Genomic DNA, 15,568 nt, shown 5'->3' with positions numbered 1-15,568 from the left:
AATCAAACTTCAATACAAAAGTTTCAGACTTGAATGAAGAAACTCATTGCATCCTGTTAAACATCTCGAATGTCAAAACATCTAGCTGTTACATGTTTTTTCACTGTCACTGCTTTGAGAGTGATTAAGTTCGTATTGGTGGATGCAAGACTCCAATCTCTGTCACACGAAGGTTTTATATCCCCTCCGATAGTTTTAATCTGATAACGAAGACCTTTCTAAGAAAACTACCCTTCACCTCTACTGGAGTCCAAAATTTCTAGATAGTCAGCTTGCCCCTTGATGCAGCCTGATAATAATTGTCATGGAGTCTATCATAAAGAGATGAAAATATGTGTTATCTGGATGTGAGATAAGCAAGGTCTAAAATGGTATAGATAGTTTTTTTTGTTGTTGTTGTTGTTTTAAATCACTGCACTTTGGTGGATAAAAAGGAAGATTTTTCTGCATCTCTCTCTCACTTTCTGTAAAGATTTTCTATTTATGTCTACAAATCCCAGGCTTTCAAGCTGCTACCCCTGAAATCCACATAGATTTAGTGAGTTATTTAGTAACTTTAACATGCATAAATATAATATTCAAAAGCTTTTATTATCACCTGTACATCAATAATACACATTAGACAAAATAAATGTGAACATGTTGGATCGTATTGTCAGTGTTTTTTACCTGCCAGAACCTCTTTATATAAATTTGTATATTTATATAATGTTATGTTAGATTTTTTTTCCTTTGCAGTTTCGCCATGAAAATAAATAAATACACCCTTATTCCTTATGCTTCCTTTTTTAGTGCAGTCAGTGCACAACATTTAGCACACGTTTCTGTGTCTTTACAATAATTACATAAAAATGAACATTGATATCAAGTTTATAATCCTTTCATAACCTTTTATTTTTATTTTTAGCTACCAGATAAATATATTGCAGTAAAAATAAAAGGTTATAAAAAAAATGAAATAAAAAAAGAATACATAACATCCTAAAAACAAAAAAACAGAACAGAAGTTACCATAGCATTGAATTAAAGATTTGTTCCTGTCTCAACAAGCAATATTGTATCAAAAAAGAGTAGTATTTCTATTTTAAAAGGTGTCTTAGAAATACTTTTTCAAAGCAATTCTCCATTTAGGGAGATTCCTGTGACCTCTTAAGGTGACTCCAATCAAAACTGTTGGCAAAAAAACAATTACACAGTTTTGCAAAGGAACAGAACCAAAATGTGTGAATAATTTTTTTAAATCTTCATAAAATTGTATTCATTTATTTTGTATGTAGACTTTGTTGTCAAACTCCTAAAGATATACTGAAGTGGAAATTGTTTCAGCACATAAATGTAATTCAGCCTGTGTCCTTGGTGCATAAAGATTTTTTACGTTCTTCCCTGCAGAAATACATACATTTTTGAATTATTCAATTATTTGGCTCATCTTTTCTAAAAACATTTTATGAATGGGCAGGGTCCCTTCATATGTGGAGGTAGCACTCATAAACGATGAGTGCCAGCATCTTTCAAGGTTACACAAACATGATAAAACAGAAGTCTTTGTCAGAGCAGTAATAAGATAACAAAGAGATAAACAAAAATAAAAAAATCTCCAGGTGTAAAACTCCGATGAATGCAACTTCATTTTATGTCTTTAATATTATACATTCTCTGTTTGTGTGGCTGTCCAATACTACAATCACTCTGTAAACAGTAGGTGGTCATGCCAATAAAACAGTTTTTCCCTCGAATTTGAATATTGTGCAGTGCTGTATATAACAGTATTTGGTGTGCAGGCAAAGTTACAAAGTTGTGTTTGTTGCCATGACTTATCAGCACACGACAGATCAAAGAATATCACCATATCGGCCCAATTTCATCTTGTCTTTTTTATCATCTCCAGTTATTACAAATTTAAATACTGGTGCACCTTCGCCCTGTTGATCTTTGGTTGTTTGCTTTATCGCGGCAATGACCTTGATGAGTGATAAAGGCATTGATTACAAAGCTGATCTTAAATGGTGGGACGTGATCCAGGAAGTCATATTGTCTGCAGGCTGTCACTGGGTTTCATATGAGACTTTAAACAAAGAACAGCTAAAAACAACAACAAAAAAAGCATATCAAAGACATCTCCAGATATACACTCTTTCTGAACACTGTTGATCAGATTCGCTGCACACAGCAGTCACTTTGATGATGGTCTAAAAGTCATGTTCAGCCCTATTTAAACTTGCTGCGTTTTGCATTTTTGTTGTATTGACCACTTTAACAACAATCAAACTATAATAAAACTGTATGCTGTTGGCTGTAAATGGATTCATCTGATTTAGGTTAGTCTTATGTTTATCTGTCATCAGTAGAAATATCAACAGTTTCAGAGGGTCAGATACATGTAAGTGAAGGTCTGGGTGTGGCTTTCACTTTGGATTACACTAATAGTTTCTTCCAGCCACTTTGAAAATTGATTCCTAGCAACCCTATCAAAAAGCTCCCGGGTTAATTATCAAACTCAGGAATTGATCATCCATAGCCATGATTGGCCAGCTGGTGCATCAGACCAGATAAGACAGGTGTGACATCACACGGCGTGATGACGTTGGACATGTCATGATGTTTCTCCCTCCCCAACCCTAACACTGTAAGACAGACAGACGATAGGAGAGAGGACAGAGCAGAGTACCTCTCACTGTCTTTGTCTTATGTAACTTCACAACAGTTATTAATATACACTCCAATTGCTGTATAAGGACTCTGTTGCTGGAACTCTCAGAATCATGGTCCGTGTCGCAGTCCTGATCACTTTTCTGACTTTTGTGGTAAGTTGGTCTCGTGATTTGTCTTTGTTAAGAAACCTGTACCTGATGACAGTTTCATCATGGTGTAATGTACTATTACAATAGACTTTTTTCAGTCAATAGCATTATAACCTTGTACTGTTTATATTGTGTATTTGTTTTCCTCTAAAGGTCTATACTAAGATATGATCTATGACTGTAATTGAAAAGTAAAAGAATGATAGTAATTTATTGTGTAAATCAAACGCTAAATAAATGTGGCTGTTAATTATTGATTCAAATGTTGGTGGTAGTAAATAAGAACAACAGCACCACAGACGTCACATCTATGCATCCAAAGCCAAGCTTAGGGGACTGTTTATGTTGGCAGCGGAGACCTAATAAGTCACTTAGATAAATGACTCCTCAGAAAAAACGCCTTCTGTGGTTTCAAGTTCAACTGTATGGAAGATAGTGAGTGCCTAAATAGAAAATAAATTAAAAAACATGGGCACAAATTTAAATACATTACTAATTGAAATGTGTATTTAATTTTTCGGTATGCGTTGCGATTTGTGTTTAATAGAGATTTAAAATCTTCCATAAAACTAAAGGTACTTAAAAGTAAAAATGACTTATATATTAAGAATTTACACTAGAGGTAACCTTTTAAAAGATCACATTTCAAAAGTAATGCCCCTCACTATATTGGTCACTTTAATGTAACTTATGGAGGTTCTTTTGTTTGTTTTGTTTTTTGTAAATGGTGTTCAAATCTATAATTGCTGGGTCAAATATATTTTATTTTATTTGTCTGTTTTTTGAATTAATACAATCTGTCATGATATGAATCTGTGTACATGTTCCAAAAGTCTACATCGTGTTTGGCTATCAATTTTTTTCTTCTTAAAGTTTGAATCAAGTTATTAATAAATTACATTAACAATTATTGAACAAATAAGTATTTTTACACAAAAGTACAGAAAATACAATCATAAGATGAAACCAAATGAAGGGGCTTAAGATAAGTTTTAAAAAATACCACTAGCTAGTGAGGTCTTTCGACAAATAATTGTACTTAAAGTCTTTATAACAATGTGACTCTATGGGAAGTCTGTAAAGTGTTCAGACAAAAAAAAGCTGCTTTGATATCAAAATGATGTATGAATTGGTAGTTATATTTTAAAGTGGTCTACTCTTGCCACGGATGTACATTGTGGATGTAATCAACCTTGAACATGTGTAAAACTTGTACATTCCCCTTTTTATTGTTCTTGTAGGGCGTTAAGGTGACACACAGATCAGAACAATGCTAGAGTCACTGACATTTATGGGTTATTACTGCAATATCATAAAGAAAAAGTACTGATTGTTATGAGGTGAGGTGTAACAGGATCGAAACGCAGGCACACAGACTCGGGTATAAGTTCAAAACACAGTCTTTATTGATCAAAAAAGGCCGGTACCTAAAGTCAATGTCTGATGTCGGGAGGGAAACTCCACCGACTCTCACTGGGGGACAGGCTGCGTTGGGGGCATCCCAAGGTCCTCCACAGCAAGCGGCAACAAACTCTGTTACTGGAGTGACTGGGCAGCTCTGACTGGTGGCTCCGACTTGTAGCCCCACAGCACCTGGTACTCCCAGGTGGTCTCCCATCCAAGTACTAACACTGACACTGATAGTGGAAATAATTATCTTTATCAAACCAGACCTAAACATATTACTTGTGAGGCTGAATGGTAATTATAGTGTTAATAATAAAATCAGTGTATTGGGATTGTAAAACGCGATACGTGCAAACTTGTGCAAACATAATCAAAATGACATGCAAATATAAAGTATAAAGAGAATTGGCTAGTTGTAAAAAGAAATTGCATTTAAAACTGAGCAATCTTGTTCACTCACTTGCAGCAGACTGCGACCTCCTCTGCTGTGGTTATTTCTGATAAATTTGCCTTCCACACAGGTGCTGTCGGAGGCCCAACATGAGCCAGGCTACTGTGCTTTCTATGAGGAATGTGGTCGTAACCCGTCGCTGGAAGGCACCCTCATTCCTCCTATCGTCCCATGTTTGAATTACAGCCGTGCCCGAGCCGTCACAGGAGAACACTACAAGAAACTCCAACAGGTTTGTAGATCCTGCTTTTTGATTAAGTGAAGCAAAGAAACAAAGCATGGAGTTGGTCTTTGACAACTCTTAAATACATGTTTTTTAAAAGTATTCCTTTGACAAGAACTGATCTCGTATTTAAGTGAGTCATTTTAGAATCGATCACCTTTTATTGCTGTAGGTGTGCCCCATTTTGGACCGTGGACAAGGCAACACATTCGCCTGCTGCTCCATCAGACAGCTGACATCCCTGGAAATGAGTCTGACCCTGTCCAAGGCTGTGCTGATCCGCTGCCCCTCCTGCGCAGAGAATTTCGCCCACCTGCACTGCATCAACACCTGCAGCCCGAACCAGAGCCAGACGGTCAAGATCATGAAGGTCATGAATGTCACTACTCTGAACAAGACGAGGGAGGCCGTGGTGGGTTACCAGGCATTTATCAGCACCAGCTTTGCCGAAGCCTCCTTCCAGTCATGTAAAAACGTCAGGATCCCAGCCACAGGAGGCTTTGCCATCAGCACCATGTGTGGTCGATATGGAGCCAAGTTGTGCAACCCCCAGCGTTGGTATGATTTCCAGGGCGACTCCAGTAATGGCCTGGCTCCACTAGACATCGACTTCAGACTGATGAAAGAGGGAGACACGACAGGAATGCCAGAGGGTGCGATTGCCTACAGTGGACGTGCTCTGAGGTGCAATGAGATCACACCATCAGGAGGTCAGGTCTGCTCCTGCCAGGACTGCCAAGAGTCGTGCCCAAGTGTGCCGTCTCCTCCACCTCCCCTCGCCCCTTTCAAACTGCTGGGGACAGACGGTTTCCTCATCATTTCCATCATCTTACTCTGCCTCTTGGTATTTGCCTTCCTGTTCTACCTCTCTGTCTCCTGCTTGGTGAGTTCTCGAAGAAAAAAGTCTGAAGAGAAGGGAACGAGGAAGGGGAAAGGCAAAGACCAGAACAGTAATGATGTGACCCAGAGGGTCATTCATCCAGATGAGGTGACTTGTGCTGACAAGAACAGCTTGGTTGCTCAAGCTTTCCTGAGCTTACAGTTTCAAAGGTGGGGCACCCTCATGGCAACGTATCCCTTTACAGTAAGTGTTCTCAACCAGCAAAAGAAGACACATGATATGCACCTATTAATGCTTGTGTTTGTTTTAGTTGACAAGTTAAAGCAAGGAAATTTGACTTTTGTTGAACAGTGGCAACTGTGGCCACAAAATGTCTAAAGTTGGCTAAAATAAGCTCAGACCACACAAGGCTGAAGCAACAAAACCTCTGAGTATTAAATTGAGCATTTAATGATTATGAATTTATTTTTGTAACACAAAGAGTGTGTTTTTTTCTGTTCATTTCTGACTTGTATCAAGCAGATTAATTTCGGGAACAATTAGAAGAACTGACTAAAAACAGAGCCGAGTAAATACATTTTCAGCAAGAGCTCCTTATTTTTATATGACCAAAAAACTTTTGCAATCATTTCAAAGGCATTCAATTCAATTGAATTTTATTTATATAGCGCCCATACATATCAGGGCACTTCACATAGTGAGACTTTACTACATTATGGAGAGAAACCCAATAATTCCCATGTGAGTGATAGCTCGAAAGAAAAACTCCCAGTTAACAGGAAGAAAACCTCTTACAGAACAGGCTCAGAGGTGAGCAGCACCGGTTAGGGGAGAGCAGAGAGAGAAAAGAACGGCAGAGAGAGACAACAAACAATAAACATTGGGCATTAATCACAGATCAGATACATGCAGCTCTAGTTCAAGAGATACCTGCGGAAAAATAAATGCATGGAGAGTGAAAAAGAGTAAACGAGAGGAGCTCAGTGCATCATGGGAGTTCTCCAACAGCCTAGGCCTAATGTAGCATAACTAGGGGATCGCTCAAGGTCACCTGAGCGAGCTGTAACTAAAAGCTTTATTATAAACACATGCAAACTGTACACACACACACACTTTTTTTTCTCAGTCATGAATATTTTCTGTTCATTCAAGGTGCTCCTTCTGTCGGCTGGAGTTGTGCTCGCTTTCTCTGTCGGCCTCAAGTCCATTGAGCTCACCACTGACCCGGTTGAGCTGTGGTCTGCTCCCAACAGCCGAGCCCGCCAGGAGAAGGAATTCCACGACACACACTTTGGCCCATTCTTCAGGACAAACCAGCTGATCTTGACAGCACCGAGCAGAAAAGGCTACATTTACGACTCATTGCTGTTCGGACTGCAGAACTTCAGCGGGATTGTGTCTAAAGACCTCATCCTTGAGCTTTTGGAGCTCCAGAAAAAAATACAGGTAACAGGCCATATAGTCAAAGTTGAAAGCTGACATTGTATGCAAGATTTTGTTTCACTCTTAGATGCCTCTTCTCTACTATTTTTAGAACATTGAATTCTGGTCAGAGGATCTGAATCGCACAGCAAGCCTGAAGGATGTGTGTTACGCACCGCTCAACCCATCCAACCCCTCTCTGACTGACTGTGCAGTCAACAGCTTGCCACAGTATTTCCAGAACAGCCTGGAAAACATTAATGCAAAGGTGAATATGACTGAGCTGGGAGTGACCAAAGAGGTGGACTGGAGAGACCACCTGATCTACTGCCTCAAGTAAGTATGCATTAAAAATACAGGGATTCGTCTGCAGTTGTTCAGGGTCTTCAATGACATAACCGTCCCTTCCCATCTCCTTTCAAGCTCTCCGCTGTCCTTCAAAGACATCACTGATTTAGGCATGAGCTGCATGGCTGATTACGGAGCTCCAGTTTTCTCATTTCTGGCTGTCGGTGGCTATAACAGTAAGTGTCTTTCAGTGTGAAAAACCTGCACAACACACACACACACACACACACACACACACACACACACACACACACACACACACACACACACACACACACACACACACACACACAAAAAGGTGTTTCTAACTCAATTGAACCTCATACGTCTTGCTTGTCCCAGATGATGACTACACCAATTCTGAGGCTCTCATCCTGACTTTCTCCCTCAACAACTACGCTCGCAACAACCCCAAGTTCAAAGTGGCCATGCAGTGGGAGACAGAGTTTCTTAAAATTGTCCAGGGCTACCAGAAAAGCCCAGAGGCCAACTTCACCTTTGCATACATGGCAGAGGTAAAGTAAACTGTGGGATTTCAGAGAATATGCTATTAATCTTTCATTTGTGCATTTTCTGAAGAGAAATTCTATTTTGATTATGGGTATGTGGCAAAAGCTGTTTGAAGTTATTAATCGCCTGGGCATCCGGGTGGTCTAAGATTTTAAGACCCTGACGATGTAGCTCAATGTCTCTGTTTTAAGTCTACCAAGGGACTTTTGTTGCATGTCCTTACTCGTTCTTTCCTCATTTCCTGCCTGCTCACAAGTGTCTCCTATCTAATAAAGGCTAAAATGCTCAGAAAATTAAAAAAAAGTAGTAATTAGTAGCCATGCGGATAAAGACCTGCTGCCACAGCTTTTCAAGGGTTGTGTTGAGTTCTCCATCACCTCACTATCTGACCTTTTAAGCCTCTAATCCTTTGATCCTCCTTTGTGTCTACAGAGGTCTTTAGAGGATGAGATTAATCGGACAACAGCAGAGGATATTCCCATCTTCATGATCAGTTATGCTGTAATCTTTGTTTACATCGCTGTGGCACTGGGGGAGTATTCATCATGGAAACGCATACTGGTAAGGCTTTACAATGCTCTACATTTTTTTTTTTTTTTTTTAAACACTTGCAGGTGGTCAGTCCACATTTTTGGTCCAGACTAGTCAACAATTATTGCCTGTGTTGTCTTTAAATTTGCAGACATTCATGGTCCCCAAACAATAAATCATAATGACTTTCATCATCATTAATGACTTAAGGGAAATGTCTTGAAAAATACCTCCATTATCTCTTCAGTATTGATTGGAGCAATTCACTTTGTAAGACAAATGCCAGTCCCATCAGTCTCGTCTATACTTTCTGTTTAGTGTTAATTAACATACTAACATGTTAGAGAATACTTTAAACCTCAAACCTGAAATATTAATGTAAGCTGTATAGCGCTTATCTTGACAGTAGAGTACATAGGTTTATTGGCCATGAAGTTATACAATACAGAAGACATGATACTGCAAAATATATCACATAAGTGGGGGGAGGTTCACTTGGTTGAATCTAATTGGGATTCTTATCTTGATGTCCTGTAGGTGGACTCTAAGTTCCTGGTGGGTCTGGGTGGGATCCTGGTGGTCGGTTGCTCTGTCCTGGCCTCCATGGGTTTCTACTCGTGGATCGGTATCCCCTCCTCGCTGGTCATTCTGCAAGTCGTGCCCTTCCTGGTGCTCGCTGTCGGAGCTGACAACATCTTCATCTTTGTTCTGGAGTATCAAGTGTGTATATCTTTGTGCACCATGAATGTACAGTACTGATGATATTCCAAGACACTGTATTACTTTTAGTGATGCTACCTCACTCTTAATTGCAGAGAGATGTAAGGAGGCCTGGAGAGAAGCGAGAGCAGCAGATTGGTCGTGTCCTTGGAAACGTGGCTCCCAGCATGCTCCTGTGCAGTCTCTCTGAGTCTATCTGCTTCTTTCTAGGTAGGAACTTTTGTTATATTTAGTTTGAAAAAAAACCCCAAAAAAACAGCATCAACAATTTGGCATATTAAAAAGCTGCACCTGGAATTAAATACACTTTGTTCCTCTGTCATAATCGTTCTGTTCTGCTGCTCCAGGGGCCCTGTCCACCATGCCAGCAGTGAAGACCTTTGCTCTGTATGCGGCTTTGGCCGTGCTCATGGACTTCATCCTGCAGATGACAGCCTTTGTAGCGCTGCTATCCCTGGACACCCGGCGCCAAGACAACAACCGCTGTGAACTGCTCTGCTGCGTTACAGTGTCTACAGAGCGTCCCAACAAGCCGAACGAAGGCTTCCTGCTGCCCTTCATGAGACAATACTACGCGCCTGTTCTACTGCACAGCTACACCAGGATCGTAGTGGTAATCCTACTACCTCATTAGCATTAAAATAAGACATATTGAGTTATTCTCAACCTATGGCCTGTGGTGTACCTTCAATGTGAAATCCAATGAGATCAAATCTAGTGAAATAGGCAGAAGCTCATGCCTGTTTTAACTGGAAATGTTTTGAACGCACTCAATTCTGTGTTCCTCTCAGATGTTGGTTTTCATCTTCATGCTCTGCGGGTCCATATTCCTCATGTTGAATGTGACAGTGGGTCTGGACCAGGAGCTGGCTATGCCTCAGGTCAGTTTTCACAGCTACAGGATCTAACTATACGTGAACATGGCACTCTCCTCTTTCTATGTAACTTCACTAAGGTCATTTTTTTTCTTTTTTTTTGGTGCAGGGCTCTTACATGCTGGACTATTTCCAGTACCTGTACAAATACTTTGAAGTCGGTGTCCCCGTTTATTTTGTAACAAAAAAGGGCTTCAACTTCACCACTACGGAGGGCATCAATGGAGTTTGTTCCAGCGTGGGTTGTGATCAGTTCTCAATGACCCAGAAGATCCAGTATGCCACCAACTACCCTGATCGGTGAGTCAGTGAGTTGATGTTTATATTAGAAGAAAATAGAGGCTCTCAGACAATTACTCAGTTACTCAGACACCGTTACTATCAACCAGTTCCTTGTCTCAGTACAGTGAAAAGTCTTTCTTTGTGCATCCTTCACATAATCATACTTTTTCATTGACAAATCCTTGAACCTGCTGATATCGTAGTAACAACCTATGCCATACTTGCCAATCAGATGAGTTAATGATAAACTCACATGAATGTTGCTGAGCAGATAAAGGGTGCTTCGAACTGATCGTCTAAAGCAGACGGAGCAAACACGACAAATGTCCTGCGAAATTACTCTCCTAACATGTAAACGGCTGTTTTCAAGCTAATGAGTAGGAGTTACAGAACTTGTTGCCTTTCCTACAGTAAACTAAAGCGTCCTTCAGTATGTGTTATTCCTGCCAAACAGATACTTGTATCTGACGATGCACAAATTAAGCACGACTCATCTGAAAAGTACGTCATTATGATAAATAGTGTCCTTTCAGATGACTTGAATGCGTATTGTGACTATTAGATGTTTTGAACAACACACTTTTGTTTCCTGGAGATAAGGAGGATTATGGTGCTCATTTATCGCTGGCATTATCAGGTGTTGACTGGAAAACAGCAAAACTCCTCTCATGAAGGGGGAATGACAAAATTACAGATAAGGAATGACTCAAATTTTCCAGAAGGTTTTTGTTTTTCAAACACTTCCTTGAAATTAGCCCAATGGGGTTCCTGTTAACTCTTATAATGTGGATACCAGTTCAAACTTTAAGGGGCTAGTTTGGTATTTCGTAAAATACTTTTATTGTTTTCTGACAGGGAGTTAGACATGAAGATTGATATGGCTGCATATTAAATATAAGGCTACAGCCAGCATCTAGTAGCTTACTGGAGCATACAGAATGGAAACGGGGAGAACACAGCTCACCTAGCCAAAAGAATAATCCAGCACAAAAGCACTGTAACACTAATACTTTTGTGGTTGTCTCTCTTTGGTTTTATTTGGATTAAACTGATGAGATCTAACGTGTTAATTAAAGAGTTTTAAGGTTGGTAGGCGGATTTTGTGACATTTGGACAGAATCAGGTTACGCTCTACTCATTGATTACAGTTTTTCTTCCAGTCGAAGCTAATTGGTTGGCTTGCTGTACAAATAGAATGGCAGACTATTATTTTGATATGAAGTAATACATATTTTGCATTTTTCAAGGGTCTGACTGGCTTTGGAGTTGTAAACGTTGTGATTATACTTAATGGTATTCTGTATTTTTCTTATTGTCAACAAATTGCATGAAACCATCAGGTGAAAAGATAACACCAGTTTTATCCTTTAACACTGACATTTACATATCTGCCTTCCTGTAACCCACTGACGACGTGATCTGTAGATCCTATTTGGCCATTTCTGCTAACTCATGGGTGGATGATTTCATTGACTGGTTGAACCCCGGATCCAAATGTTGTCGTCTGTACTCCTTCGGTCCAAACGCTGGAAAGTTCTGTCCTGCGAACGAATGTGAGAACCCCTGCAGAGAAAACAACACATTTACATGAAAAAAGATACCTCTTTTACTTTATTAACACTTTCTCTGCTCAAATATCTCAACAGCTGCTCTTCTCTGTCTGCGTAAATGTATGCCGATCCCTCCAAACGGTGTCCTTAGGCCCTCTGTGGAACAATTCAACCGCTTCCTCCCTGACTTCCTGGGTAACAGACCTGACCTGCAGTGCCCCAAAGGGTGTGTAATGCAGCTGCGCACATTCACGCAAACACATCACAACATGCAAACAACGATCTCACTGCTTATTGTCTCCTTTCAACAGCGGCCTCGGAGCCTATGACACGGCCGTGGTGAAAGATGAGAATGGAGAAATTATAGGTGAGTCACCTCAAATCACTTTAAAGCATTCAAATACGTTATATTTATGTAAAAGAAAGGATAGAAGTAAGAGAGACTGTTTTTTGTCTGTCATCTCAGCCTCTCGGTTCATGGCTTACCACAAACCTCTGACCAACTCTCAAGAGTTCACTGCTGCCCTGCAAATGGCCAGAGACCTGGCCCACAAAATCACCCTAGGCATGAGGAAAATACCAGGCACCTCGTCTGACTTTGAAGTATTTCCTTACACGTATGTTCTTTTATTTCACCTTCCCTCCTCTACAAAAAAGTTGTTTTAGCTTTGCTTTTTCTGCAAAATTGGCAATTTCTTTATTTATTATTATTTATATGGAAGTGGCCATTAAATCTGTAATTTCTGACCATATTATTACTTTACTCCTTCTTCCAGGGTAACTAACGTGTTTTATGAGCAGTACCTGACCATAGTGCCGGAGGGACTGTTCAACATCTCCCTGTGTCTGCTGCCGACATTCGTGGTGTGCTGCTTGCTGCTGGGTTTGGATTTGCGCTCCGGCCTACTCAACCTGCTCACCATAATCATGATCACTGTGGATACCGTTGGTGTCATGACACTGTGGGACATCCATTACAACGCAGTGGCCCTAATCAATCTGGTCACGGTGAGAACATGCTAAAGGGTCTTCTTTTAATCCTTAGTCTCTTTTTATTGTGTTAAACAGAAAAAGGACTTGCAATATTTAAACAAGGATAGTTAATTAAACTGTAATGGTAAATTAATGATTGGTAATTTACTTCTTAAGTAATTTCTTAACTTTAATTCTCTGTGCTGTTTTCAGGCAGTGGGCATCTCTGTGGAGTTTGTATCCCATATGACAAGATCCTTCGCACTCAGCACGAAGCCCACACATGTGGAAAGAGCAATGGAGGCGGCGGCCAATATGGGCAGCGCAGTAAGTGAACTCTACGGCAGAGAGCGGACATGAACGTATAGTTGAGTGCCACGTTGCACCACAAAGTACCAGCTGCCTGAGTTAAACATGCTTGTTGTGTATTCTGAAGGTGTTTGCTGGTGTTGCTATGACCAACCTGCCAGGCATCCTCGTGCTGGCGTTTGCCAAAGCTCAGCTCATCCAGATCTTCTTCTTCCGGTTAAACCTTGTCATTACACTTCTGGGGATGGCTCATGGACTCATATTCCTCCCTGTGCTGCTCAGTTATTTTGGTATGAACTTTGTTTTCTTTGTTGTGTGTGGAATCAAGGGCACCAGTAAAGTTGAGATTGAGGATTAAATGTCCATGTTTCCTTCTCTCAGGTCCTGGTGTAAATAAGGCTGTGCTGCAGAAGCTCCAGCAGGCCAAAGAAAAGGCCAGGCAGGAGCTGGAGATGAGTACACATGTCTACGATAACTTGAGCTATGAAGACAATGAGATAAAACCGGACCCACATTTAGACATTAAGGATTCTCCCACCGACATCAGTACACCTTCACAAATTACAAAACACCATCGGGAGGTTCAAATCGACCGTTTCTGAGCACCAATGGCAAAAACTGTCTACAAGCTCTGATGACTAAATACCTCTTGAACATACCAACAAGGTATGGACACAGAAAAGGACACATAGCAAACAAGGAGCGATGCATTGGGCTACATATGCAAATAATTAACTCAACTATGTACCTCAATCAGAAATGGACCGGTGGGCGAAAAGCAACACAGTTGTGCAATATTTGGAGGTAAAGCAGCAGTGGACTATTGCAATGAGAGTCAACCTTCCTGTCTCTCATATGAAAAGCTTCAATTATGGAATTATTTGAAATAACAGGAAGGTGAACAGGAAGATGCTGAATTCGTCATTTTGTATTTCTTTTTATTAAATGTAATTATTTTGTATATTTGTGCAAACTTCACAATAGTACTGTTTAGAGTGATTTAAATTAACACACTCCATTGTATAGTTTCTTTAGTTGCAGTATGATGCTATTCCTGTAAAATGCGCAATCAGTTACAAATAACATGTTCATTATGTGAATGAATATTCTTATTTAAAATATTCACTATTAGTTTTCTAGGACAGATACTTATAAATTACAAATGATGGCTGTGCAGAAAGGTATATTCTGTAATAAATTGTTTTTAATTAGTTCCAAAACATGCACATTTTTCTTATCTAGAGTCTAAAACTATAATTGCCCCCTTCCCCAAGACTCACAACAATGTATATTTTCTTCTAATTTAATAAGATAAAAAAACAACACTTTGTGAGTCATTGAGAAGTGGAAATAAAATTTTGTTCAATTTGCTTTGAGGCCATTAAACAATCCCTTTTTACTGCTCATACCTTTTCCCTTTTCTTACTCTGCACATCATTCATGTTATTTATAATGGGTTTTAATCATGAAAAATATTATGTACGCCCTTCAATATTTACAATAAGCTGCCCCAAAAAGAACATGGATTGTCGCAGCTTGCCTTGTGTCTGCTGAGCATGTTAGATATGACCCTTTTCACCAAAGTGTCTTAAGCACAACTCAGATGCAGAAAACAAATGGTGCCAGCTCAAATGATTGTGACTCTCAAATTGTAGCTGAATTACACCTTTCTCCCATGAAGGTTATGTGTTACCTTTTTGCATTAAAAGTGCAAAAATGAAAGCAATACATGAACTCTCGTTGCAGTCACAGCTTGCAAGTTGCCAACTTAATGAGAAGTGCCCCAGATCCGCACATATCTCTGTACCTTCTGTTAAAAGTTGGCGTCATCAAATAACAGGTGTGCATTTAAAGGTTCAATGTGTTTTCGTGGGATCTATTGGCAGAAATATAATAAAATATTCATGATTATTTTTAAAAAAAAAAATTTTTGTAATCACCCGAAACTTGTAATTGTGATTTTTGTCGTCTCAGAGGAATCCCTTTACATTTACACTGTGTCCTCTTATACAGAGAGCACCATGTTGTATCATCATGTTTCTACAGAAGCCCAGAAGGGACAAACCAAACACTGGATGTGGAGAGGGACTTTCATATTTTTTTCACGAGTTTAAAAGCGACTGTAGAGTTTTTAACGTGGTTGTAAGGGAAGAGTGAGGCAAGGGGTTATCAGTTGGTCGCAATCCACAACCTTACCACTAGGTGTCACTAAACCCTACGCACTGCTTCTTTACATGTTCTAGGTCGTACAAAGCCACATTTTTTATTCTTTTCTTTGTATGGGGCAGCACTGAAGGGAAAACTTTAACTTTTAACTCAGAACACT

The 15,568-nt window shown here is 39.8% G+C and overlaps 1 protein-coding gene across 1 annotated transcript; it reads left to right on the top strand.

Moving 5' to 3' along the window:
* Window positions 1-2,759: 2,759 nt before the first annotated feature.
* Window positions 2,760-15,153, top strand: npc1l1 (NPC1-like 1). Its single transcript, XM_069699707.1, has 21 exons — window positions 2,760-2,804; window positions 4,730-4,891; window positions 5,055-5,966; window positions 6,876-7,169; window positions 7,258-7,481; window positions 7,569-7,669; window positions 7,836-8,008; window positions 8,436-8,564; window positions 9,072-9,254; window positions 9,350-9,464; window positions 9,602-9,867; window positions 10,046-10,135; window positions 10,239-10,429; window positions 11,837-11,964; window positions 12,058-12,187; window positions 12,273-12,328; window positions 12,428-12,578; window positions 12,738-12,969; window positions 13,147-13,260; window positions 13,370-13,532; window positions 13,624-15,153. The coding sequence occupies exons 1-21, from the start codon at window positions 2,763-2,765 to the stop codon at window positions 13,842-13,844; spliced, it is 4,077 nt and encodes a 1,358-aa protein (XP_069555808.1). The 5' UTR covers window positions 2,760-2,762; the 3' UTR covers window positions 13,845-15,153.
* The last annotated feature ends 415 nt before the right edge of the window (window positions 15,154-15,568 follow it).

Source organism: Brachyistius frenatus, unplaced genomic scaffold (genome assembly GCF_029030835.1).
Source record: "Brachyistius frenatus isolate BFR_SWC_R1_liver_20210118 unplaced genomic scaffold, ASM2903083v1 Contig_31, whole genome shotgun sequence".
NCBI classification, from domain to species: Eukaryota; Metazoa; Chordata; class Actinopteri; family Embiotocidae; genus Brachyistius; species Brachyistius frenatus.
This window is presented reverse-complemented; position numbering and strand designations above follow the sequence as displayed.